Here is a 27,756-nt window from a genome sequence, read left to right as displayed (position 1 = left end):
TCAGGCTGATGGATGTTTGCTCCCCCATCTCAGTCACTCAACTGCCTGTCAGAACAGTCACTCAGTAAACCTGTGAAGTGTTGGTGTTATGAAACAATTGTTCCAATTATTAAAAATCCTATATCTGTAAAGTTCTTCTGAAATTATCTATTTAGTTTCCTCTTTACCATCTGAGAAAAGCTGGCTGAAGTGATACCAGGGGACTGCCTTATGTAAAGCCCATGAAGCAATCATGAAACAAGGGCTCACAGGCTGGGAGTTTGGCCTAGTGGTAGAGTGCTTGCCTAGCATGCACGAAGACCCGGGTTCGATTCCTCAGTACCACATACATAGCAAAAAGCCAGAAGTGATGCTGAGGCTCAAGTGGTAGAGCTCTAGCCTTGAGAAAATCCAGGGACAGTGCTCAGGCCCTGAGCCCAAGCCCAGGACTGGCAAAAAAAAAAAAAAAACCCAACCAAACAAACAACAAGGGCTCACATCTCCAACACCCAGCTCTCTATTAGGTTTACTGTTTTGCTTCCAATTTCTAGTTGCTTTTTAAAAGCTTTATTATTCCAATACTCTGGGTAGAATCCAGAGCTTTCCTCAAGCTAGGCAAGTGCTAGAGTGACCATCACCAGTACATTTCCAGTTAGTTTTTGGTGACAGAAGCCTCAGTTTGTGGTTCTTGCCGCCCTAGTGGATTTCTGCTCAGATGGACACTCTGTGTCCCCCTGTCTCTCTCTCCACTTTTGAAAGCAGCAGTGCCCTCTGTTGTCCCCATATCTTTTCTAAACGCAAAAGGAGTTGCACCTTTCCAACGTGCTCGGCTTTTTTAATTGGCGGGAAGGTGTGTGTTAGGTGTCTAGGTGTTCCTTAAACTGGGCCAGGAAGTACAAGTTACCTGGAGTCACCAGCAATTGTAGCAGTACTGTGGGATTGCACTGCCACAAGTGGTACTAAGAGAAGGGAACGAGTGAGGAAGCAAGTGATGGGGGACACAGCGGAAGTGGAATACATTAAAATGGAATGAGAGAGAAGTTGGACAAATTTGATGGAAACACAAGCCATGCACATACACATGTACATTCGCGTGGTCAGAATCTGTAGGATAAACTCTCCTGCAATACTGATCCCAGTGTCATTTAGGGATTAATCTAGGAAGGCTCCTTTATCCTTGAGTACAAGGACTATAAAGGCGTAATATCTGGGCCACATCTATACACAAAAGAGACCTAAAATATACTTGCTAAGTTACAAGTTTACCAAATAAAATTGCATTAAAACATCTTTGTGACAAAGATTTGTGTATCATTTAACAGGAAAGGAGGTGGGTTAGAAAAGCTGAGTGACACAAAATTGAGTCACAAAATTGGTTAGTATCAGAGAAAGGAAAAAAGACTAAAAATGTGTACATCAACCCACACAGCCTATAAATATAAGTAAAAAAAGAAAAGAAATTTGACACTAGATTTAGGAAACAGTCAACACCTCTGTGTGTGTGTGTGTGTGTGTGTGTGTGTGTGTGTATCTAAATTTTCCACTTATCATCATTGGATGGTATTTTAAGGCTCATCAGTTATGCTCAAGATTAATCCTGAAAGGTGTAAAGTGCTAATTTTCATTTTGAAGTCATAAGCAGCAATCATAAATGATTAGGAAAAGTAAATTTGCTCCCATTAAATTTTCTTTTAAAAGCATGAAAAATGGAAAAGACAGAACCATCAAGATCTGAATTTGCCTTTTTTGTTTCTCAAAATAATTCATTTAGAATGCATTCTCTATTTTTTAATTTCTATATTACTTTGTATCAACATTAATTTAAAATGGAACAAAGACATCAATGTAAAATCAGAAACTATGAAACATTTACAAGAAGGGGAAGGGAAAACATTAGGGCCAAAACTACTAAATAAAAATTCAGAAACATAACAAATTAAAGAAAAATTTGATAAGTAAGATTACATCAAACTTAAAAGTTTCTGCACACTAAAGGACATAGCTAACAAGTGAAATAGAAAGCTCACAGAATGGAGAAGTTTTTTTTTTTATATACCTGCTACACATCAGAGAAGAACATAATATCCACAATATTAAAATTTAAAAATTAAAAATCCTCAAAAATTCAACTCTCTGAGAAACAACCCAATTAATAAATGAGCTAGTGACTTAAAGAGAGAACTTCTTGGAAGAAGAAGTAAAATTGGCCATAGACACATAAATGCTCACGTAATAAAGGACACACAAATCCAAACAGGACCAAGATTCCATTTCACCCGTTAGAATGCCCATCATTAAAAAACAATGAATGTGAGAGAGAATGCAGCTAAAATGGAATTCCAGTACACTGTTGGGTGGAATGTAAGCTTGCCCAACCATCCTGGAAAGCAGTGTAGAGGGCCCTCAAAAACAAATATAGAACTAACCTATCACCCAGCAATCCTCCTCATGGGAATTTACTCACTACAACACAAACAAGGTGACAGTAAAGCCATTAACACAATCATGCTTACTGCAGCACTATTCATCATAGCCAGGCTATGGAATCATCCTGGATGCCATTGGATGGATGAACGGATCAAGAAAATGTGACATATATATATATATATTAAACTGTTATTTATCTATTGGAAAGAATGATATTGTACCATTCCTAAGGCTATGGAAAGACTTAGAAACAATTTAGTGAAGTAACCCAGACCCAGAAAAACAAAGATTGAATAGTTTCCACCATTGTGGTAGCTAGAATGGGCCTAAATCCATGAGTAAACACACTGGGTGGGATGCAAGTGGTTACAGATGAAGCATAGTAGACTCCATGGAAAGATCCAATAGTATTGTCTTTTAGCAAGAATGAATCAAAGCCCTGCGAAATCAACACCAGGAACTGGGTACATCCAAGAGGAGAGTGGGGTCCAAAGGGAGAGAGGTAGATGAATGAAGGGGGGAAGGGGAGGAGAACGCATTGTATATACCATAAAATTAAGGAAAGCAAAGAGGTGGGTGAAAGGCGGGTTGAGAATGTTGAAAACGGTGACACTGTTCAAGATGCACTGTATTCATAAACTGCTTTGTTAATATGGCAGCTCCTGTCTACCACTACTTAAAGATCATTTAAAAAATAAATAAAAATGTAAAGTTGTATTTAATAGCCGATTCTAAGTGTTTACAGATCTCATGAAGAAGGCCTGAGGCATAATGGAGCTTATTATTCCCACACAGAAGCCGTAACTGGTGAGCTAAAAGTCCAATGCAAGAGAGCAATGTGTGAAGTGTTCTGTTGGGGTAAAACGTGATCTCCAGCAAGACACAGCAAAGTAGGATTCAGAAAGCATTCTGCGTGTAGATTTATAGGCACATTCTGTGTACCACAACCAACCAACCTATGTTTCTTTAAGTCTGGTTTACTTTGCTTAATAAAATTTTTTTCCCAAGTCTTCTCATTTCCTTACAAATCATACACTGGAACATGATAAATCATTCAGGTCCTTAGGCGTTGACTCACTCACCCCGGGTGAGCCCAAAGGAGGAGGCTATCCCTAGGAGAGGATCACATAGGTTCAATAGCTGTGTGCATCTGACCGTATTCGATGACACAGTGTTCATCCCAATCAACTGTAGGCAGTGGAAACAAGGGGTGTTTGTTTTCCTTTGTTGTTGGGTTTGTCTTCATTTCTTTTTGTCCTGCTTGTTTATTTATCTTTGAGAGGGTAAGGGGGCACAGAAATGGCGGTACAAAAGATGGACAAATGCAGCAGTGTACTCACTAGACATTATGTTGAAAATGTACTTATACTACTTGTGGGTGGGGAGGGAGGGAAAATATGGGAAGAAAAGGGGCAAGGGGAGTGATACTGTCCCAAAAGAAATATACTCTTTATCTGACTTATGTAATCTAACCTCTCTGTATATCATCTTTAATAACTATGAATAAATGAACAAAAATAATAAAAAGAAAGCACTGTAAGGCTTCCTTCCTGATAACCAGAGACACCCCTGCCATAACTCATCACCAGTTGAATCTACTGTGGGTTGGAAGCACATTTCACTTCCTGTCCCTCAATAAATAGCTTGGTTTAGTAACCCAGCATCGTGTAGAGGATCAATTCTTCATCCTCCCCATATGGCTGGCACATGGAACTTTGAAGGCATGTTTGAAGGGGGACATGCAATTTCATTAGAAAAAAAAAGTATTAGCAGAGCAGGGCTGATACATTTTGTCCGGGTAACTCTTTAATAGATAGCTGACTTAAAAGATCTTGAATTTATGCTAGAGTATATTATTTCTTCAAATGATCACCAACTGCCAAATAGATGTTACTGCTTAATCATGCATTCCCACTGAGCCTGAAGGATTCAGGGGATTATTTTTAAAAGGAAAAGAAACTTTTGACTCTGGCTCCAGTCAGCAATGCTAGACCACTAAGCCTGGTTATTCTCTAAAGAGGTATATTCCTGAATAGGGGTCACACATTCTTGCATCACATGGATGCGAAATATCGATTTCATCTTCTTTCCAACCAGGACAGGCTGCAGGTTTACTGGGCTAACATTATAGAGTGGTGGGAAGTAGGGGACATAGAGGGGCTGGAGAATCACCGCTTCTGCCAATATAGCACAGTAAATTATTTCATATAAGAAAAATGTAAATTACAATGTATTTATGGCGTGCAGGGGCCACGCTAATCTTGTATCATGCAATTGTAGTATATGTGCTGCCCAAGTGAGCACTGAAAAAATATCCTTAAAACAGCATCTTGCGTTTTCACCATGATCCTCCTACCTTTGGCTTCTCCACATAGCTGGGGTGACAGGCCTAGGATATCACTCCCAGCTCATTGACTGAGATATGCTTTGCTAACATTGTACCTGGGCTGTCCCCCAACCTCCCCACTTCTCAAGTAACTGGGACTATAGATGTGAATCCAGCCAAGATGATTAAAAATGCATATATGAAGTCACCACCATCAGAATTAAATGGAGTAAAACTTTATATCTAAGTAATAAGATTTGTGTATTTTATTTTTCTGTACAGTAGGCCCTGAGTATCAACAGTTTTAAGGCTCTAAGGAGCTCACCATAGAGGAAACATCGCGCATGCGCAGGGTGCACAGGTGGTCAGTCCTGCGCATCGTGACCTGCCCATCGTGACCTGCCCCCCCACTTCCAATAACACACCCATCTTCCACTACAGACATATTACCTTTTGATCCGCCTAAACATTCGTATTGTCACCTTAGTTACACACATTAGCTTTTACCTCACTTTTGGGATACCATTTACTTTTCAAGAAAGCATATTTTCACCAACTAAGGCAGGGAAACTGCGGATTATACAATGATTTGCACCCAGAGTGACCATGACAAGGGTTATTGACTGGCAGGGCTACTCTGCTGCATGATGTGCATGCAGGAACTGAAAACTGTTTTTGAAAGGTTTTGCATTAATTTATTTTTTGCTATAATTAGTTGAAGCTATGTGCTATAAATCTGTGAATAAATCTGTGGGTTTTTTTTAAAATTACTGTTATATCAAACTTTTACGTGCCTTTTTTCTTTAAAGCATATGTTCAAGTTTAAAGCAACAAAAATGTGTAAATAAAACAAATAGACCTAATGGAGGGATAAGTCATTTTGTTAGATAGTCAAGATTTGTAATATTAATGAAAGCTAAAACTTCTGAAAGACTAATAAAATCCAGAAAATGCCTGAGTTCTTCTGAAAGATTGTATGCAGATGATTAGGCAAGAAAACTCTGAGCCATAGAGAATAAAGAAGAACATGTCCTCCATGAGGAAGAAATGCATCTAATAAATTAATATAATGATAAAAGTGACATTTCAGTCATGATAAAATTATGAATTAATGCTTAGATGTTGCTTAGTTAGCAGCTCATAATTATTGGGCAAGCTAAATCATTCATTAGAATTCAGGATCTAAACACCTAAGAAATATAAGTGAATATGCTTAATAAGGTTTAGATTTCCAAAACATTACCTTCCCCAAATAATTGCTGCATCTGTTCAAGATTTTAAAGTTAAAAATTAAACCGCATAGAAGAAGGTAGAAAAGTAAATATCCCATATTATAATATGAGATTAAGAAATTTTCAAAGTTTCCTCATGGCCCAAAGAAATAATTCCAATGTACAAACATGCACTATAAGTGGATAGAAAAGCTACTAATCTTCATGAGAATGACAGGTGAATTGCAGAGGGAACTCAACACTCAGCAAAGAAGCTGAACGCTAGCTCAGGAAAGCAAAAAGAGAAAATGAGAAGACATTTTACAAGTGAAGAAGTAGATGGGAAAACAGGCCTGTTTAAACATGGTCAGCCTCAAAAGGATAAAATGAGAAAAAGCTGATGATATAGACAAATAAACATTAAGAACAACCACACCGTGTCAGAAATGGGGATGACAATGGAGATATAGGACACTGTCTCTCTGAGCATGAACTGGCTCCCCTTTCCTGAATTCCACATCTGAGGACATGCATCGCCTCTGACCAAGCCAGTCTTCTTGGAAGAGGACAGTCAAAGGAAATTACTGGTTCGGTGTGAAAAAAACAAACATCCTCTCAAGAGTAGTCCTGTGATGCTGTGGACAGGGGTAAAGGAATGTGACAATTAAGAGCTTGGGACTGTGGAGCCAAGCTGTCTGGATTCAGAGTCCTGACTCTAACCTTTTACCAGCCACATGACTTAGGCAAGCTCAACTTTTCTGATGCACAGAGCCCTCTTGTGCAAGGTGCAGGTAAATAATAGCACCTGCCTCATGGGCTCTGAAGGCTAAAGTAAGCACACATTTACAGAAATACTTAACAGACTGCCAGGAACTCAGTCACTCCTCAGAAACTGAGAAACAAATATTATCTATTGTTACTGCTGCTGCCAAGAAATCATAAAATGGTGTTTCTAAAGTGGCTTAAAGAATATTGATCAATGGACTCTAATGCCATACTGTTATTAAAAATGATGATGCATAATTATAAGCATCGAAAAATGCCATGGTGGATTATGCTAAAATTTTATTGATTATGCTGGGTGCACATGGCATGTGTCTGATGGTTCATGTTTCTAATCCTAGCTTCTGAGGATGCTGAGATGGTGGTTCAAAGCTAGACCTGATAGGAGAGTCTGTGAAAATTCTCCTTTCCAATTTACTAACGAAAAGCCAGAATGAAGACATGGCTCAAGTTGTCATGTGTGAAAAAGCTAAAGGACAGTTCCCTTGAATTTAAGTTCTACTAACTGACACAGCTTCACAAAAATATTATTGGCTATCAATCAGTCAAGCAGGAGTATCTACGTAAGCTATAGAGCAAAAACAATGGTAGCAAACCTCAACATGACTTGAGTCTGGATAGAATTAAGGACAATTTTTATTTTTATATCATGGGATCTTTTGGGTCTGAAAAGCATTAATATGATTATTACCAGAAACATGTTATTTTATAGTAAAAAGGTAAGTTTATATCTACTGTCTTTTAGGAGGATGACACAAATAGTGAGGGAAGAGAGACTGCCCCCACCAAGTTATAGGCAGTGAAGTTAACTGCTAGACAGAAACAGAAAGCAAAAGCCCACTTCCCAATCAACCCTTTCTTCAGGATTTCAAGACATGTTTCCAGAGGATGATAGTGCTTATGCGAAAGACTGTGTGCAAAAACTAATCTCATTTTTATAAATAGATAGGATAATAGGTTATAAATATGTGAGACCAGAGCTGAGGCTTTATTTAACTATTTTTTCAGCTATTTATACTTTCAAATACAAATAACCAATATCTGAAAGTAGCATTTGGATGGCAAAACAAATAAAGCTGCTTAGCAGCTGTAGTGCTGGGAACATCAGAGGATTATCTGGTTGTACATCCTGTTTATGCATGTAAACTTTGTTCAAATACCCAATTACATAAAAGCAGATCATGCAACTACTGGTTAGTGATTCGGTGTTATTACCACATGGATCTGAAGGCCAGGGTGGTTTTAAACCATTTGGAGCAGGTGTGGTGGCACATGCCTGAAATCCTACTACTTGTGAGGGTGAGGTAGGAGGACGGTGAGTTTGAGGTTGTCCTGAGCTTGGCCCCAGACCTGGTCACAAAATGGCACAGAACAAAGCAAAATAAAAACAAGATAGGCAAACACTTCTGGTTACTATGTGACATTTACCAGCCTTAATAGATGAAGGTTGGAATGGTTTTACTACGTGGTATTTTAGGTAAAAACTGGTTGGTCATCTTAGGCTTCCAGGATACTGGGAATATTACTGACTAGCATTGGAACACATGGAACACCGGGGCAGGATTCTTTTGTTGATCTATAGGCAAAAGACTAAGAAAACTCACACACACACACACACACACACACACACACACACACAGAGAGAGAAAAACTAGGATATGGAGCAGAGTTGGATGAAAAATGACTCATCATCAAATTAAGAGCATCTATAGTATTCAGTCATGGAAACTAAGTGTGCACAAGAGTTTTATTACAATGTGTGCAAAGAACACTGACAAACACAAAACAAAAACAAAACCTAAGCTGAAGATTATTACAAGTGGCCTTCTATTGATCTTCTACCCATCAATTAATAAGTAAATGGGCAAATGAAGTGGAATCAACAATAAACCTAACCAGCCGTCTGCCTAGATGATTCATAATTTCTAGAGTGGGTACACAGCCATCACTAGATAGCAGAAGACTGCTCTGGCCTGTGGCTAGTCCCAATATATGCTCACTGTACAATAAGAAGTATTTGATACAAAGTAAGATGGTCTGTGTTTGGAAATTTTATGGAGCAATAAACTTTTTTAAGTGTAACAGAGCATATGCAGTAGCACAGAATGTGTTCTTTATGCAAGAAGAAATCAAAAGCTATCCCAACTGAGATAACAGAAATGTCATGTATTCCATCTCATGTTTGAAATGAAACAAATGAACTGAATTCTGTGAAACCGGAGAAACATCCAGAACTTAAGTACATATGGGCAGTCATACATTAAGTGAGGGCACTAAGGACTTCACTGATCTCTTCGATATTACTCAAAGGCTTCCCTGATGAGATGGCATTTTACTTATATCTACACATAAAAATTTCATTTTATCTAGGCAGTGGAGGAAACATACATAATTATGCTTACGTTTTTAAGAAGCAAGATTTTTTTTATTGCCAGACATGGAAAGAGAGGCAAATATAAATATCAAAACAGTTCATGTCATATAAATCTTATAATGCTAAAATTAAAGTCAAAATATCAATATAAGTCCATTATTTCTTTTATTTGGTCAGTCATTCAATAATTCATTTATTCCTTCTTGGCACTCAAGTCATTAAGGCTTAGAGACAATAAACTTAGCACACAGAGCTTGACTTTTAAATGCCAATCTACAAAAAAATGTAAGAAAAAGAAACAGGAAAGAAAAAATAAAGGTTTCTAGAAGAAATGGTGAATCCCATCCTAGGAAATCATTTTTAAGTCAGAAAGATAGGAAAGGTTATTTTAGGTCAGTTCTAACAAACACAGAAGACAGCCTTAACAGACCTTTCACAATTTGCCCAACTTGGGATACTACATTAGAAATATAATGTAAGGTCTTCTTGATAAATGATTGGATCTTAAAGGAAAAAAATGTAGTAGAATTAAAATATTGTAACCTGATAAGAAAGAACTGATTCAAACTAAGAAGACCAGTAGATGAACAAACCACTAGTTTGGGAAGTTTGGATGGGCAAAACACATATGCAAACAATCACCCATCAGATTACTTGCAAGAAAAAATAACTCACAGTGGAGGAATTTGAAAATGGTGACCTTGACTGAGAGACTAGCCAGGTATGAATGCGTACGGGACAATGCAATCCCCTCCACATGGGTTGCACTGCAAAGCCCTGCATATCACTAATGAAGCATTTTCCCAAAAACATTTAACCTAATTCTAACCAAGATTTCATATCTATCTGCCTTTTAGGTTCCGGCAAATCCAAAGGACAGAGGGGAAAAATATGTAAGCATTCTGTGATGAATTTTTTTTTTGCAGACAAATCCAGAATGTACACTATTCTGCAGAGTCATGCCTGGTTTCTTCAAAGTCAGTGTGGCTGGGGAGGAAATGGAAGTGTGGTTAAACAAACTGTTGGTTGGTGAACACATATGAGTATGGATGTGCACATACAGGAGGGTTATTTTTCTTTTTATTAAGACATATTGCAGAGACCTAGCAAACAGGATACATGAACCATTGGGCTCTATTTTGATGAAATAAAGCTGCATTAGAAGACGCTGTTAGGACAAACTGAGGATATCTGAATACAGTATGGCCTTCCATTCTAGGCCAGGAAGTTGTCAACATCCTAGGCCAGTAAGTTGTCAATTAGCCGCTCCCCCCTCCCTCCCACCCCCACCCTGCACCCGCCCCAGGCCTAGGAAGCTGTCAGTCAGCCTCCCTTTATCTACAGGAGGCCTTGGAAAGGAGCGACCTTGTACAAAATGAAATGGGCTCGTGACCTGACGTATGTAACTGTGATCTCTCTGGTACATCTTCTTTATAATCACAATTTTAAACAAGACCCAACTTTAATCCAAAACCGAAACTCAAACAAGAAGAATCCCACACCAAACCCAAAACAAAACGCTGCCAGGCAGTAGAAACCAAAACACTGGGTTCAGGGGTAAAAAGACACACAGACCGATGGAGGGGAAAGAGAGCCCCGCGGCCACGCTGCGGCAACCAGGCGTGCAGCCGGCCGCCCTGCGGGCGCCCTGCGCCATCCATGCCCGAACCCACCCGCCAATGTGCAGCAACTGTGCCGGCTGCCAGGAGGGTGTCCGCTCAGTTGGGGCAGGATTTCCACGGGGTTTCCACGGGGTTCCACGGGGTTTCCACGGGGTTCCCACGGGGTTCCACTGGGTTTCCACGGGGTTCCCACGGGGTTCCACAGGGTTCCATGGGGTTCCCACAGGGTTTCCACGGGGTTCCACTGGGTTTCCTCGGGGTTCCCCTGGGTTTCCTCGGGGTTTCCACGGGTTTCCACGGGGTTTCCACGGGGTTCCATGGGGTTCCATGGTGTTTCCACGGGGTTCCACTGGGTTCCCACGGGGTTCCATGGGGTTCCATGGTGTTTCCACGGGGTTCCACTGGGTTTCCCACTGGGTTCCCACAGGGTTTTCACGGGGTTCCATGGTGTTTCCACAGGGTTTCCACGGGGTTCCCATGGGGTTTCCACGTGGTTTCCACGATGTTTCCACGGGGTTCCACGGGGTTCCACTGGGTTTTCACGGTGTTCCACTGGGTTTCCATGGGGTTCCACTGGGTTTCCACGGGGTTTCAGCGGGGTTCCCACGGGGTTTCCACGGGGTTCCCATGGGGTTTCCATGGGGTTCCACGGGGTTCCACTGGGTTTCCACGGTGTTCCACTGGGTTTCCACGATGTGTCCACGGAGTTTCAGCGGGGTTCCCACGGGGTTTCCACGATGTTTCCACGGGGTTTCAGCGGGGTTCCACGGGGTTTCCACGGGGTTCCCATGGGGTTCCACGGGGTTTCCACGGGGTTCCCATGGGGTTCCACGGGGTTCCATTGGGTTTCCACGGGGTTCCCATGGGGTTTCCACGGGGTTCCACTAGGTTTCAGCAGGGTTTCCACGGGGTTCCCATGGGGTTTCCATGGGGTTCCACTGGGTTCCATTGGGTTTCCATGGGGTTTCCAGGATGTTTCCACGGGGTTCCACTGGGTTTCCATTGGGTTTCCACGGGGTTCCCATGGGGTTTCCACGGGGTTCCACTAGGTTTCCACTGGGTTTCCACGGGGTTCCACTGGGTTTCCACGGGGTTCCACTAGGTTTCCACGGGGTTTCAGTGGGGTTCTACGGGGTTTCAGTGGGGTTCCCACGGGGTTCCACTAGGTTTCCACGGGGTTTCAGTGGGGTTCCACTAGGTTTCCACGGGGTTTCAGTGGGGTTCCATGGGGTTCCCACGGGGTTCCACTAGGTTTCCACGGGGTTTCAGCGGGGTTTCCACGGGGTTCCACTAGGTTTCCACGGGGTTTCAGTGGGGTTCCACGGGGTTCCCACGGGGTTCCCATGGGGTTTCCACGGGGTTCCACTGGGATTCCCTGGAGTTTCCCCCGGGTTTCTGCAGGGTTGCTAGGGGGGTTACCGGCATCTGACACGGGTCCCCTCTCAATCTTCCTCTCCACGAGGGGTCGGTGGTGACAGACCGCGTCGGGACCTCCTCCTTTTCCTTCCCTCAGCCATGACGGTGGCTCCTTGGGGAACCCCCCCCCCTCCAGCCAGCCTAGCGCACTGCGGTCCCCTCGCATCATTCCCGGGAGGCACGGAAGGCCACCGGGCCCGGACGCCCTGGCGGGGACAGAGACCACGACCCAGAGTCAGCGACCACCAGGGACGGGCTTCCGCCCCGCCGGCCCACGGGACCTCCCCAGCCTGGACACGTGCCGCCCCAGCGGCCAGGGCAGCGTGTCCTGCCCTCCTGTCCTCTCCAGTCTCCGCAGCCAGACTCCAGCCCGCTGGGGCACCCGCCCTCCCAGGCACCCCGCCAGCGGCCACCCGGTGACCACCGCCGGGCAAAGGCTGGGTGACTTAGCCACAGAAAGTTCCTGGAAAGTTGAAGTCATCTCTGCCTTTCAGGACTAAAGAGCAGGTGGAGGAGCTGAGACTAAACACTAAACTCCTGCCACCCCCAGTGATGGCTCCGCCCTGGACAGACAGAGAGCATCTGAATGGCCTCCACTTTTGTCACAGCACACAATTTGCTGGAGGTTCTCCCCATCGTTACTAAAACTTTAAACTCCCCGTCCAAGGCCTTGATACTTACTTACATTCAGACACATGGCTTTCCACCACTAGGGACCTTTTGGTGGTCTGATTTTCCACACACACACACACACACACACATATATATATATATATATGTAATTAATAGAAGGGTTACATTATATTCACCAGATAGAAGGTGCATTACTTCACATACATTGATACCCTTTCTCATGTCTTGGTCCCCATTTCCCTCCCCCCACCCCAGCTCCTCATCTTGTTTTCCTCCCTTCCCTATCCTATTACAAATAACCAAATATGCATATATACAATATATCAGATAACAAGGTGAAATACTGTAACAATATGAGATAGCCAAGGGACAGCAAAAGAGATGAGAGATAACATAATACATTAAGGACAACAATCACTCATTACATGGCTTTTGTTTCTATATCCTGGAGGTCCTTTCATTTAGCATCGTCCTATATGGCCTTATGTATCTAGGTTTTGTTCTATTGTAAATCTCTGCTAGGAGAGCCCAAGGTTTCTACTGATTATGACAAATGAGGGAAACCATTGAGCCTATGTTCCTTTGAGTCTGGCTTACTTCACTTAATATGATTTTTTTCTAAGTCTTTCCATTGCCTTACAAATGGGGTGATGTCGTTCTTTCTGACAGCAGCATAGAATTTCATTGTGCATAAATACCACATCTTGTTGATCCACTCATCAACTGAGGGGCATCAGGGTTGGTTCCATATCTTTGCTATGGTGAATAGTGCTGCAATGAACATCGTTGTGCTAGTGGATTTAGTAACCACATGGCTCCTTTCTGTGTGAATCACAAAAATACATAAACCTTAGGCTTATCTTTGATTCCTTCTTTTTTTTTTTTGCCAGTCCTGGGCTGGGTGGACATGTGTCCCCAGCTGCAGTTGCACCCCACTTTCCATCTGCATCCTCAAGTGCTCAACCACCTTTACCTTCCCATTCATCCTGAACAGGCCTTTCTGGGTGAGCCCTGAAAGGCCAGGAGTGGGAATGGGGTGGGGGTGGGGGGGCAGAACACATAAAATTAATATCTCATCCTCAACAAACAAACATCTTTAAGAAAGAACAATGGAAGGACCAGGAGCATGGCCTAGTGGTAGAGTGCTTGCCTAGCATGCATAAAGTTTTGAGCTAATATGTTACTGGTTTAGTGCCCATTTGAGGTCATTTGTTAGATAGGAATTGATAAGATATCAGGTGCTACTGGAAGCTTTCAGCTTAGCTTTTCAAATCCTTCCTGGTCTCTTTACTCTTGCTCTATCAGAGTGTACTTTTATCTTCAGAAAGGTATCTAGATATCAAACATCATACACAAAGAGGAGTATCTCATTCCATTCCAAGTCAAAGGGCAAATCCAGACAATCTAGACTATTCTGTATTCCACTCTTGTCTCTGCCCAGCTTCTAAGGTGAATTTCCCTTCTATTCTTGGCTCAGCAAATGCCCTTTGCATCTGCTTCCACTTTTTCCTAGCTTTGATCTTTGACTTTCTCTTCCCACAAGGTTGTTTAGCTGTTTTTATTTTCCTTCCTTCAAATGAACATGCTTCTAATAACTTCAGAACAGCTGTCCAGATCCAAGGGCTGCCTGTGATCCTCAAAGCTTCTGATGGCACCGAACCATTCTTGCAGGGAGATAAGGTCTAAACGAAACTCAGTAATGCCAAATGCTCCCATCTCATTCTAGTTCTTTGCTCAGGAACATTTCCCATCCTGATCTACTCTTGTGGTCTCAGCGATTTTTTCAAGCAGGGAAGTTTTACCCCAAGATATTATCTAGGAAATTGAACCCATACAGGTTATTCTTTTTAAGCTCTCATGAGGCTATATGTTATCTGCAAAGCCCATATGATGTTAACTTATAATTATAAACCATACTATATAACGTTAAAAAAATTTCCTACTTTAAAATTCCAGGCAATAAGGACAGAGTTCAGATGGCTCATGAAGCCGAGTTCTTCCTGCATCTTTCTAAGATGCTATTATATTTGATTTCAGAAGATAGGGGCTAATCATCCTGAAATAGTAACTGAAGAAGTTTAGAAGTGAAAGAACCATAATGCATATTAACATCTGTGCCACTACTTCTTTAAACATTTGGAATGGTGATCAGGACATGAATAAGATGCCAGAAACCAGAATTCACCTTTCTGCTAGCTCCAGTAGGCCCAGGCTGAACTAGAACAATACCTAAGTGCATTCTGCTCCCTAGTGATAAGTACTGGTACTACACTCTCTTAAATTTTGAAAAGGCACCACTAAAGATTGTTTCATATTTTTAAATTAAAATGACTGATCTAAATTAGTAAAATAATTCAGTGCTCATCAGTAAATATCCATCTCTAAGGATGATATTTACACATAGTGGAGCAGTAGAATTAATGGTTCTCTGGCAACAGAGAACCATTCCTAGTCACCTGCGAAGCTGAGCTTGGGAAGATCATGATTGGAGGCCAGCTTGGGCAGAGTTTCTGGGACTCCCCTTCTCAACCCCCGGCACGGTCCCATGCCACACATCTGCCATCCTAAGATACATGGGAGGCTGAGATGAAGAGGACTGTGGTCCTGGGCAGAAAAAGTCAAGGAAACTGTCTCCCCCAAGGGCAGCTAGATATGGTAACACACACTTGTGATCCTAGCACTGACTGGCCAGCATAGGCCAGAACATCAAACAACATTGAAAGTTCATCATACTTTCAGAAACCACATTGTCAAAAAGATCTAGGAGCAGCAAAATTTAAGAGCCAGAAAACTTTAGATTGTCAGAAAATTTGTAATTGATTTAAAAAAGCAAGCCTTATGTGTGCATGTGATGTATATGCATGTGCATGTGCATGTGTGTGTGTGTGTGTGTGTGTGTGTGAGTGTGCTGGTTCTGGGGTCTTGAACTCAGGGCCTAGGTGCTGTGATTAGCTTTTGTGCTCAAGGCTATAATGCAGCACCTGAGCCCTACTTCTACTTCTGAGTTTTCTTTCTTTCTTTCTTTCTTTCTTTCTTTCTTTCTTTCTTTCTTTCTTTCTTTCTTTCTTTCTTTCTTTTTTGGTGGTCAGTTGATAAGAATCACACAGGGTTTCCTGCCCAGGTTGGCTCTAAACTGTGATCCTTAGAACTCAGCTTACAGAGTAGCTAGGATTGTAGTCATGAGTCATCTGCATGTTTATTTAGAGAGAAAAGTGAGCCAAGAATGCTGGAAAACAACTGTCATCCAATCCCTTGGAAGGCTAAGACAAGAGAATCATGAGTTCAAGGCCAGCCTGGACTCCATGGTGAGATCCTGTTTCTAAATGCATATGTAATGAGGAAGATAAACATGAAAAATACATAGAAAAAGTCTGATGCACTTGAGTCATTCAGGATGCCATGCAAAATACTGCTATCTCTAAATAGACAGGAACAAAAGTTATGTGAACCTGGAGCAGGGACAGGGAAGGCATCTTTCCTTCTACCCCACTCCAGCCCAAGCCCCACACAGCACCCACTGCAGACAGAAGTCAGGTGCTTCCACAGATGGGGGCCATCGCTCTCATCCCCATTCTCTCTGGAAAAGTCTGGAAGAATGGGCAAAAGTATTAAAGAGACAGCAAAAATCCTAAACTTTCCCTCAATGTATATACAGTTTGATTAGGAAAAACAAACCACCACCACCACCACCAAAACACAGCTCCCAATCAAGGGCCCAGGATCCCAGGATGGGAGAGTTGGGAACGAGTTAAGAAGTATAGTTTTGCAGCTGGCTGGGTGAAACCCATGTGTCTGAGTGGCTGGAGTTGAAATTCAATCCAGAGTGTCCGTGTTGGTGAGCAGCGGGGTCATGGGGTGATTGGGTTTAGGGACAGCCTCTCCTGCAGCCCGACCCCTTGGATCCATGGATCCACAACGGGGGCTCCTGCAAGCGGCAGGGCGCTGGGCGCTGTGTGGCTTCACACAGCCCAGGCTGCAGCAGGAAGATTCAGGTGGTTCCCTGGTTCATTGCCCAGGAAAGTGGGCAGAGTTCTGCACTGGTTTACATCTGCAACCCACACACCTAGATTTACAGTAGAAGTTTTCTACTGTCTCCTAAAACCCAGCAGCATTCGATGTTTTTTCTTTTCTTTTTCCTCTCCACCATTACTCTAGCAAAAGTTTAAAATGAAAATGCTTGGTTTCATGTAGCTGTTTATATAGCTTCTAATTCCTTCCAATTTACTTTCCTCATAAATATTGGCAAAAGTTGAACAATGTTCCATCCAGCTCTGTGTAATTAATTTGACACATATGAGTTACAGTCTAAACAATGTGGCCATTTTTTTGTATGATTGGCTCCACATTCTGTCATTAGAAAATTCTATAGAATTTAGTTTCTAATTATTTGTAGCAGCAGCAATACTCATTTCAAGTAAGCCAGGAAGAAATTAATTTTATTATCATTGTCTCCTCTCTCGCATGTATATTATATATGTAATATGTAGGTGCATATAGGCATATATATGTATATGTGTGTATATATATGTCTGACACATTTAAGGAATTATATGTGAAGTTTCACTTTATTTAAAAGATTTAGTTGTGCTGATAACATCAGCATTACAAGTTATCTTAAGAAGGTGAGAGGAAAAGGGAAACCAAAATCAGCCCCTACTTTAATCTTTTTTCCAAATTTCACTTTCCTCGTAAAGCCAGCCAGCACTATCCACAGCAGTACCAAAGCCAACCCCAGGACACAGTGGAGTTCGTGTGTCTATCAGTGCACCCATCACACAGTGGACACTCCACTATTAAGATCACTGTTCAATTTTATGAAAAAATAGAAATTGTCAGAAATCATATCAGTTGCTCAGTCACACAGCAAGAGGTATATACAGGAGTATACACAGACTAGAAAAGACCCTCAAGACTTCTGTTGTTTATTTGTTTATCTATTTTGTCAATCATGAGTCCTGAACCAGGGCTTGGGCACTGTCCTTGAGCTCTTGTGCTCAAGGCTAGTGCTCTACTACTTTGAGCTACAGCTCTACTTCCAGTTTTCTGGTAGTTAATTGGAGATAAGAATCTCATGAGCTTTTCTGCCTGGGCTGGCTTTGAACCACGAACCTCACATCTTAGACTCCTGAGTGGTTAGGATTAGGATCATGAGTCACCAGCACCTGGCTTGAGTCTTTATGCATCTGCACAAGAGAATCCTCTATACCTTAAAACTCATATGAATTATAGGACTGTAGGTATACAAGGCCTGTGTAAAAAGATGGAGGAGGCATACCACCGGATTCCTGTGTGTTCAAGTGGTTGACTATTTAATAACCATGTTTGCCAAGACTGTAGCTATACTAGCTTAATTAGTATTTACAGACATGAATTGCTGTTAAATCTTCAAATGTCACAATATTTGCTCCCCTTCATCAGGGTGTAGCAAAAGAAAAGAGTACACCACAATTAACCACCTTCCCTTGTGATATATCCATTTCTTATTCATTTATATCAAGAAATCTCCAACTGTGCAAAAGGGGGAGAAGATTTCAGCTTAAAAAATTATATATAGGGGCCGGGAGTTTGGCCTAGTGGTAGAGTGCTTGCCTAGCATGCACGAAGACCCTGGTTCCATTCCTTGGTACCCCACATACATAGCAAAAAGCCGGAAGTGGTGCCTAGGCTCAAGTGGCAGAGTGCTAGCCTTGAAAAAGTCCAAGGACAGTGCTCAGGCCCTGAGCTCAAGCCCAGGACTGGCAAAAAAAATTATATATATAAAAAAGGGCTGGGTGCCAGTTGTTCACATCTGCAATCCTAGATACTGAGGAGGCTGAGATCTGAGGATTGTGGTTTGAAGCCAACCGAGGCAAATTAAACAAAGATGACCTGCTGGTTAAAAGATGAAATTTTTGAATTCAACAGTGATGCTCACTAGATACTGTGTGGAAATGAACTTTACAACTTGGGGGGAGGATAGGGGAATTGGGGATGAACTGGGAGAAAATGAGGGAGGGGGGTAACACTGTCCAAAAAGAAATGTACTCCTTACCTTAGGTAACTGTAACCTTTCTGCATATCATTTTTACAATAAAATTTACTTAAAAAAATCAACCCACACAAGGGCTGGGAGTTTGGCCTAGTGGTTAAAGTGCTTGCCTAGCATGCATGAAGACCCGGGTTCGATTCCTCGGTACCACATACATAGAAAAAAGCCGGAAGTGGTGCTGAGGCTCAAGTGGTAGAACTCTAGCCTTGAGAAAGTCCAAGGACAGTGCTCAGGCCCTGAGCTCAAGCCCAGGACTGGCAAAAAAAAAAAATCAACCCACACAAAAATGATAAAATTTAAAAATAAACAAGGTCATGGCAAATTTAACTTCTGTGCTAGAGTAAATATAATAATAATTATTATTATTTATGTAAGTAAGCCCGTTTACTTCTTTATATTCCTGGGAGCAAAACCACTAATCAAAAGGAGAAAAATTGTAAACTTCACTTAGCTTCAAAATGATTTGGCTTAATTTCAGAAACTCTAACAATCATAGCAAGCATGTGATCAATAACATTTTCAGTACACTCTTGACAGTGACTTTTCAAGTGGATAATAATTCTACTAGTACATCCTAAAGAAAAAGATTGCAATGTACAAGGTAAGGGAGGGAGGAAAAAAATCCCCAGGAATTAATGACTAATTCAACCACTCCAGAGTCAAAAGGGCAATGCCTAACTAAGCAGAAGAAACAAGATAGGAAGACTCAAGAAATCATAGGCCATCGCTAACACCTGTGACCATTTTTCTGCATTGAGGTAGTATGGCTTAGGCAACTGACAGACACAAAAATACAAGTGACAAGAAGGAAAAAGTTAGACTGTTCTTACAATATTTTGCAGTTTAAAACCTTACATAGTGGAACAAAGAACATGTGGTATATTTCAAGCCTATTTCCAGCAGGATATTTGAAGACTGTCAGCAGTATCACACCTACTTTTTGTATTTTTATCATATCCCTCAGATACCATTAGTTCAATAATCTCCTCCAACGTAGTATATGTAATATGCCATGATTCTGGAATAAAACACAGGAAGAAAATATGTAGCTTTTGTTTGGATGAAGTAAGAACTTTTAACACACAATTAATTACACAGTTATAATTACAATCCCATATATAAAATCATCTTTCAATTACTCAACATGATCATTGTTTGTATGCAAACTCTCTGGTTTTTCCTTCTGGAATTGCTTTTTAGCTAATCTCTGTTCAAGACCTCCACTTCTTAGATGGGAAGAGTTTGAATATTTACTTCTGACGGGATAAGAAGCAAATACAGTCTGGGTCAGCAAAAACCACAATTTCAACCACTTTTCTATAAAACATGAACTGCCTGTGATCTTAGCTACGCAGGAGGCTGAGATCTGAGGATTGCTCTTCAAAGGAAAGTCTGTGAGGTTTTTTTTTTTTTTTTTTTTAAATCTCCAGTTAACCAGCAAACAGCTGGAAGTGGAGCTGTAGATTCAATGAAGAGCTCCAGCCTTGAATGAAAAGCCAAGGAGTCAGTGCCTCGCCCTGAGTTCAAGCCCCACAACAAACCACCAACCTCGGCAGCACATTAGACGGCACAGCCGTTATGTCTGCAAACCAGGATCTGTTTGTGGTGAGTCCAACCTGAAAGCAGCAGTCTTCGAGCCTTGCCACACGGACTCTTCCCTCATGCCAAAAGGTGGGTGACTGACATGGGACGAAAAAGCCGGGGACCTCTGTATTCGCTTTGTGTCTGTCTGTCCTGTTTGCTGCCCCTGCCTCTGCCTGGGCTCCGTGTGCCTGCAGGCAGACATGCCTGTTCGCTGGAAGAATGTTTTCTCCCAAGCTGTGGGCGAACGGGTGGTGTGGAGGTTCTGAGTGCCTGGTGCAGCTTTTGCCCTCCTTCCACCCTGCCCTTCTGCTTTCCAGGTAGCTGGAACCCTGACACTCCCTCCGCTTTACCAGCTCAAGCCAGGAGTAAACCAGGAGATCAAGACATAGATGGAAAATGGGCGACTCACCAGCTTCTGGGTGAAGTCACTGTCAGCCGGCGGACGGACGGCAAGGTGGCAGGTCAAGTGCTGGCCGCAAGGAGACAGCTTCTTTTTGGAACAGCCCACCTCAGAGAACTCAGTGAAAGCCTGCTGCTGCCTCTGTCTTAGTCCCTGCCCTCTCCCCACAGCTCCGCATGGCGGTGGTGGGGGGGGGGCGGACATTTGTGTCCAAAGGGCCTTTCACAGGTCAGTGGGCGAGGGCGGAGGTGGGGGGAAGGAGAAGGCGGGAGGGATGCTCTGCGTGTGCTGGAATTCTAGGGACACAACTGTCAAGTAACAGGACGAGGGGGTCCCCGGTTACCGTGCAAGCGAGAGGGAAGGACGCTCGGCGTGTGTCGGTGTCTGTCTGTCGGCCAGGCAGGCGAGCACGTTTCCTCCCCATCCCCGCCCACCCTGACTCCCGGGAAGCAGCGCCATTTCCTGATTACCACCCAGGAGTAGAAGCGCCCAGGGGCTGCGGGAAACCCGCGTCCGCGCCCCGGGGACGGACGGTCAGCTCCGCCGGAGGTCTGCACCGAGGTCCCCGCGGGGCCGCCCGCCCCGGCCCGGCGCCGGTCCCGACGTCCCCCGCGGCTGCCGACCGTAAACACGCCGCACGTGCGCTCGCCCGGCGCGGCCGCGGGCGGGGCCGCGGGACGCCGCCGCTTCCTCGCCGGGGTGTGCCTTTCGGGGAGATGGAGGAAGCTTCTCCTGCCCGGGGAGACGGGACGCGGCGAGCGCCGACACCAGCCCGAAGGCGGAACGCGGCCCTAAGCGCCCAAGCCCCAGGCGGACGCGCAGCCAGGGTGAGCCCCGCCCCCCGCGTGGGTCCGCCCACTCCCCAGGGGAGGTCCCGCCCCTCCGCCCACTCGCTACCAGGGCCGCGGAAGCTCCGCCCCTCCTCCCGGAGACTCCGCCCCTCGCTCGGTCCCGCCCACTCTCTCCTCCAAAAGCTCCGCCCCTCCTCGCGTTTCTCTTCTCGCGGAGACCCCGCCCTCCACTCGGTTCCGCCCACTCTCTCCTCCGGAAGCTCCGCCCCTCCTCCTGTTTCCATTCCCTCAGAGGCCCCGCCTTTCAGCGCTCATTCTCCCCTGCCTGGTTTCTTTCCGAGGGAACTCCGCTTCCTCCCGCCCACCGGCTCGCTCTGGTTCTTCTGGGGGCCCGCTCCAGCCCCCTGGCTCCCACAGCCCGCTCGCCTCTTGGCGGAGACCCCGCCCCCTACCCCGAGGTCCCGCCCCTCGCGCCGCGTTCCCGCCTCTAGTCCCACCCTCTTCCCTCGTGGAGGCCCCGCCTCCGGCCGCGCGCCTGACGGCCCCGCAGCCCCGCCCCCTGGCGGCACAACGTCCTGCGGGGGCGCGCGCGCTCCTAATCCCCCGCCTTCCGGCTCCGGCCGCGTCGCCACCCTCGCGCGGTCACCGCCGCCGCGCCTCCCGTGTCCGCCTGGGTCCGGAGACTCCATTCGCCCTCGGTGCGGTCGGGCCCGGTGCGGGCGGACGGGCGGGCGGGGGCGATGCCCGCGGCCGGAGGACCCGCGTCCCCAGCGCCTCGCTGCCGCTCGGTCTCCGGCCGGCTGTGGCGGTGACCCCCCCCGGGTGGCGGGCGTCCGGCGGAATCCGGCGCCGTCGGCGGGAGGAGGAGGTCCCGCGCCGCGGAGCCCGCCCGCGGAGGGAGGCCTGGCTAGCTCGGCTTCTCTCCGACCTAAATTTCCGGAGGTAGGCTGTCCGGGTCCCCCTGACCCCGCGTCCGAGCCGCCCCCTCCCGTGCCCCGTAGGTGAGGGCGCCGCGGCGGCGGCGGCGGCCTCGGGGCTGAGGAGGAAATGTCTGGTGTTTCCCGCAGGTCTCCGAGAGGCTCCGGTGCCCGTCCAGCCCGCGGGACGTCCTGGTGGCGGAGTGAGGTGGAGCTGCCCTCGCCGGGATCGCCGAGCAGCCAGCCAGCTCTCCCCCCCCCACCCCGTCCCCCTGCGGCCAAGTTCTCTTGCCTTACTTTAATCATGTGACATCACCTCCTGCCCTCCCTCCTGCTGCCCAGGTGACAGGCCCATTAGGTGCAAGTTAGTGTTGCCCTAAGGGCCCCCCCCCCCCGGGGTTTGCCGCCCGCCCCATCTGTCCACTTCCCCCCTGGCCTGGCCTGCTGTGACTGCCCCATGCAGCCATAAGCACTCACCTGTGTCACAGGCCCTTGCTTAAAAGGAAGTCAGCGCCCCTGCGTTTTCCCCACTGTGCCATCGTGTAGGACAAGTTTGTGAGTCCTCTCTGAAACGACTTTGTCTCGCACATCTCCCCACATACTCTGATTTGAGTCTCAGCTCCTTTAGTGGAGAACCTTACCCAAGTCATGGGGGTGGAGGGGGGATTAAGTAAGACTGTTTCAGAGACCTTGGCAGGGCCGCCCAGGTTCAGCTGCTAACTTCCAAGTAAGAATGCACTTCATGAAAAGACCTTAAACTAATCCGGAAGGAAGACAGGGAAAGTTTACTTTTGAGTTCTTTCTTTTGTGTTGGCACTGGGGCTTGAACTAAGAGCCTTGCACTCTTCCTTGCGCTTTTTTTCTTCCTCAAGGCTAGTGCTCTATCACTTTGAGTCACAGCTCCCCTCTGGCTTTTTGCTGGTTGAATGGAGATAAGAGTCTGACCTTTTCTGAGCTAACTTTGAACCACCATCCTCCCGATTTCGGTTTCCTGAATAACTGCGATTACAGGTATGAGGCACTAGTATACCTCGCTATTTGGCCCTGTTCTTATAGGAACTCTGTAGGTTTCGGAACACATAGGAAGAGCTTTGCATAGATCATGTTTGAACACTGTCTGCCTCACTAGGTCCGTAGGGATTGGAGGAGAGATCTTGATACTGTTTCTAATCCCTTTGTATTCAAATCTAAGTTGATAATTATCTTGTTTTAGTAGTTGCCTAAAAACTTTAGAGCCAGTTAAAATGTTGGGGAAACGTAAGCGTGTGGTGTTGACAATTAAGGACAAGCTTGACATTATTAAGAAACTTGAGGAAGGCATATCTTTCAAGAAACTTTCTGTGGTGTATGGGATTGGTGAATCCACAGTTCGTGATATCAAAAAGAACAAAGAAAGGATTATAAACTATGCCAACAGTTCACATCCTACAAGTGGGATATCCAAACGTAAGTCTATGAAGTCATCAACCTACGAGGAACTTGATAGAGTTATGATAGAGTGGTTTAACCAACAGCAAATGGACGGGGTTCCTGTGTCTGGAACTATTTGTGCGAAACAAGCCAGGTTCTTTTTCGATGCTTTGGGGATGGAAGGTGATTTTAATGCATCATCTGGCTGGCTAACTCGATTTAAGCAGCGCCATGGTATCCCCAAGGCTGCTGGTAAAGGAACAAAGTTAAAAGGAGATGAAACTGCTGCCAGGGAATTTTGTGATAACTTTCAAGAATTTGTGGAAAGGGAGAATTTGCTACCAGAACAGATCTATGGTGCTGATCAAAGTGGGTTGTTCTGGAAATGTCTCCCCACAAGGACACTTGGTTTTGATGTGGAGCAAAGTACTTCTGACTGTCGGTCAAGCAGAGAGAGAATCATTATCATGTGTTGTGCAAATGCCACAGGTCTGCACAAACTTAATCTTTGTGTTGTGGGGAAAGCGAAAAGACCTCGGGCATTCAAAGGAACAGACCTTGCAAACCTTCCTGTCACTTATTTCAGTCAAAAAGGTGCGTGGATCCAGCAGTCTGTGTTCAGACAGTGGTTTGAGAAATGCTTTGTGCCCCAGGTGCAGAAGCATTTGAAATCCATAGGACTTCTAGAAAAAGCAGTGCTTCTTTTAGATTTCCCCCCAGCCCATCCAAATGAAGAACTATTGAGTTCAGATGATGGTAGGATAACTGTGAAGTATTTACCACCAAATGTCACAAGTCTCCTTCAGCCTATGAGCCAAGGGGTTTTAGCTGCCATCAAAAGATACTACCGAGCTGGACTTCTCCAGAAATATGTGGAGGAAGGAATTGATCCAAAAGTGTTTTGGAAGAACTTGACTGTGTTAGATGCAATTTATGAAGTTTCAAGAGCTTGGAACATGATAAAATCAAGCACTATAACCAAAGCATGGAAAAAACTTTTCCCTGGTAATGAAGAACATTCAGGTATGAACATTGATGAAGGGGCCATTTTAGCAGCTAACTTAGCAACAGTTTTACAGAATACAGAAGACTGTGAACACGCGGGTATCGAGAATATCAATCAGTGGTTTGAGTCTCGCAGTAATGACTTGAGCTGTCAGGTCCTTACTGACAGTGAAGTTCCTCAGGGCCAACCCAAGACTACTGAGCAAAAGCTTCCTCATAAAACTCGAAAAGCAGACCTGAATCCAGAGAAGCACATTAGCCATAAAGCTGCACTTGATTGGACTGAGAACTTGCTGAATTATCTAGAACAACAAGATGACATGCTGCTGTCGGATAAGTTGGTATTACGGAGGCTGCGGACCATAATAAGAAGAAAACACAAGATCCAAAATAAATGTTCTTTGTAGTGCTCTTAGGAGTTCCAGTTGTATTTCCATCTTTGGGACTATTTATCTGCAGTAGAACTTACCTGGGTTGAAATGCTGTGGATTCCAAAGCCAAATGCATTTTATAAATGATTTGAAGGCTAGATGCCATTTTAGACTCCTTAAATTACAGCTCTTAAATGTGGACATTAAATTGAGTGTTGACATATTGCTTGTCTGTCTGTTTCTCATCTGTACTGTACTGATTATATCAGAAGATGACTGAGGTCAGGGAATCTGTCTGTTCTGTGCCTGCATTTCAGTTAGTCTAATAAAGGGCCATGCTCATTATAGGCACTCAATAAATCTTACTTAAATCAAATTTTTATGATTAAATTTCAGTCTCTAAATTGATTTATTTTAGAATCAGTTTTTATTTCTGCCACTGAGAATCAAAGTTGGTTGTGAAGATTGTACATTGAAGTATTTTATTCTAAGTACAAAACTGAGGGCCAGTAGTGAAAAGACTTTCTATAACATTTCTAGACTAGCAGAACTTGCAGCCATTAAGATTGTCCATCTATAATGCCATCTGAAAGGCAGATCAAAATGGCCCCAGGGAATGGGTCCCCACTCCCATTCCACATAGCAGGGAAGGTTCCTGCATCATTGTGGAAAGGATGCCAGCCTCATTCCAGGAAAATAAAATACCATTTGTAAGAGGTAAGGGTTAAGCCTTATTATCTGTCATATCTATTCTACATAGATGCTGAGGTTTTCTTCATGGAGGCTTGCAAAGTGGGTTACTGTTGAACTTGGGGGAGCAGCATGTGAGCACTGGACCCACTGTAGGCAGAGCAGGAGGGGCTGTGTGATCACGGCAAACCACCTAGGCCCCATTTGTAAAACAAGTTATTCCTACCTCAGTGTGCAAGGGATAAGTTAGTTCACATACAAATCACAGTTAATCGGAATTTTGGCACAGAATCACACTGGGTGAGTGTTAGCTCCTGGCACTTGTGCAGAAGTTCTGTTTTACATTGAGATCCTGGTGCATGACAGATACTGCTACATGAGGAAACTGCTTCCACAGCAATTGAGATAGAAAAATAGGAGTTGTTTGTTTCTGCTAAAATGGGATAATTTTTTTTTTCAGTGAAAACTTAAGAGGTTAGTCCAATTTTGCAAACTACTTGTTGACCATCTAATGGTAGGAATAACGAGTTGTGCAGGCATGTACAAAGCATCTTAGGTTAAACGATAATGGAAAGAAAACTGGAATGGAATAATAACTTCATTGTTCCAGGCTGTTAGCACATTGCTATTAGAATAGTTAACTTTGTTCATAGAAAAGAAGCTAGAAATGATTCCATCAGAGTAGATAATAGGACACTTGGAATATTTTGTGAAACTGCCGTAACAAATTAGTAGAGCAAAAGAAATGTCGTAGTGACTAGGTGTATAGTAATTAGGCCCAGTGGTTGGTCACTGATCCTGAACCATTGTGGTTTGATGCCTCACAGTTGTGTCACAGAATTCTGACCTTATGTGAGGGTTTGGGATCTGAATGTCTTTTCTACAAAACTTGAAAGGATTCACTTTCTTTGGGAGAAATCATACAGCATTATTAACACATCTTCTAACTATACCTTTTCACCCGCCAGGCAGGCTTGAGGAGATGTTAATCTGCACAGGTAAGTCTTAGGCTCATTGGTTCTCTCTTAGAGACCAAGGAAGGCCAAAGCCTGCATTTGATTTCTGTTTTGCATTTTTTTTTTTACAATGCTTTACACAAATGAGAAGTACTTAGACTTCTTCAGTTGGGACATTAAAATGGCTTAATCTTGTTTTATTCATAGATGCTATTATGAACGATGTGTCCTAATTTCATAATTCATTGCAGTACAAAAACATTCCCTTTCTAGAAATGAAAGAATGTGGAAAAATCATACTGAGTGAAGTAGACCGGTCCAGAAGGACAAAGGGCGCGTTTTCTCTCACATGTGTGTTACACCTAAAACGCAAACATAAGTAGTAATAGTCATGGCTGTGCACATATGTATATATATGTATGTGCACATACATATATGTGCATGTATGTGCATATATACATATAGCCACACACATGATCAAAAAGAACTATTCAGGAGTAAGATTGCATGGTATAAACCTTTGCACAATGAACAGTTTTAGGAAACTAAAACATGTTTCAAATGGTTTGGTAGGAGCTGAAGGAAGGGAGGCAGACAAATAGAATAGTGGGCAGGTGCAGTCACCTAGTGTACATGCATGAAAATGGAACTAGGAGACTTGAGGTGATGGGTAGAGGACGAAAGATGAGATGTACAGTTGAAGGAGAGAAAGGGAGATGGATCAAGGTGTATTGTCCACAGTAGACATTAAATTGAAACCACTTTGTGCAACTACTTCAAGATAACAGTAAAAATAATCTTCCCTTTCAGTTAATGTGTTGGATGCAAATTGC

General features: G+C 44.1%; 2 protein-coding genes across 8 annotated transcripts in view; one reads left to right on the top strand and one right to left on the bottom strand.

Annotated features, from left to right (window-relative positions):
* LOC150047395 (uncharacterized) overlaps positions 1–21,629 on the bottom strand; it is a 59,453-nt gene extending 37,824 nt beyond the window's left edge. For 3 of the 7 annotated variants that reach the window (XR_016539427.1, XM_090356809.1, XM_090356812.1), the window contains exon 1: positions 20,793–21,345. Coding sequence is in view for 3 of the 7 variants with exons in the window: in XM_090356809.1 (XP_090212935.1) it covers positions 20,793–20,987 (195 nt within the window). In the remaining 4 variants the exon portion in view is untranslated. Of the gene's footprint in view, positions 1–19,609; positions 19,818–20,792; positions 21,346–21,406 lie in introns of those variants that run through there. The other 4 variants (XR_016539429.1, XR_016539430.1, XM_090356810.1 and 1 more) reach the window with 3 other exon arrangements.
* A 1,146-nt stretch (positions 21,630–22,775) lies between these two features.
* On the top strand, positions 22,776–25,500 carry Tigd2 (tigger transposable element derived 2). Its single transcript, XM_090356806.1, has one exon. The coding sequence runs from the start codon at positions 23,736–23,738 to the stop codon at positions 25,311–25,313; it is 1,578 nt and encodes a 525-aa protein (XP_090212932.1). The 5' UTR covers positions 22,776–23,735; the 3' UTR covers positions 25,314–25,500.
* The last annotated feature ends 2,256 nt before the right edge of the window (positions 25,501–27,756 follow it).

The sequence above is a fragment of the Megascapheus bottae genome, chromosome 23, assembly GCF_031878675.1.
Source record: "Megascapheus bottae isolate mThoBot1 chromosome 23, mThoBot2.hap1, whole genome shotgun sequence".
NCBI lineage: Eukaryota > Metazoa > Chordata > Mammalia > Rodentia > Geomyidae > Megascapheus > Megascapheus bottae.
Note: the sequence above shows the minus strand (reverse complement) of the source record. Positions and strands in the feature narration are given on the sequence as shown.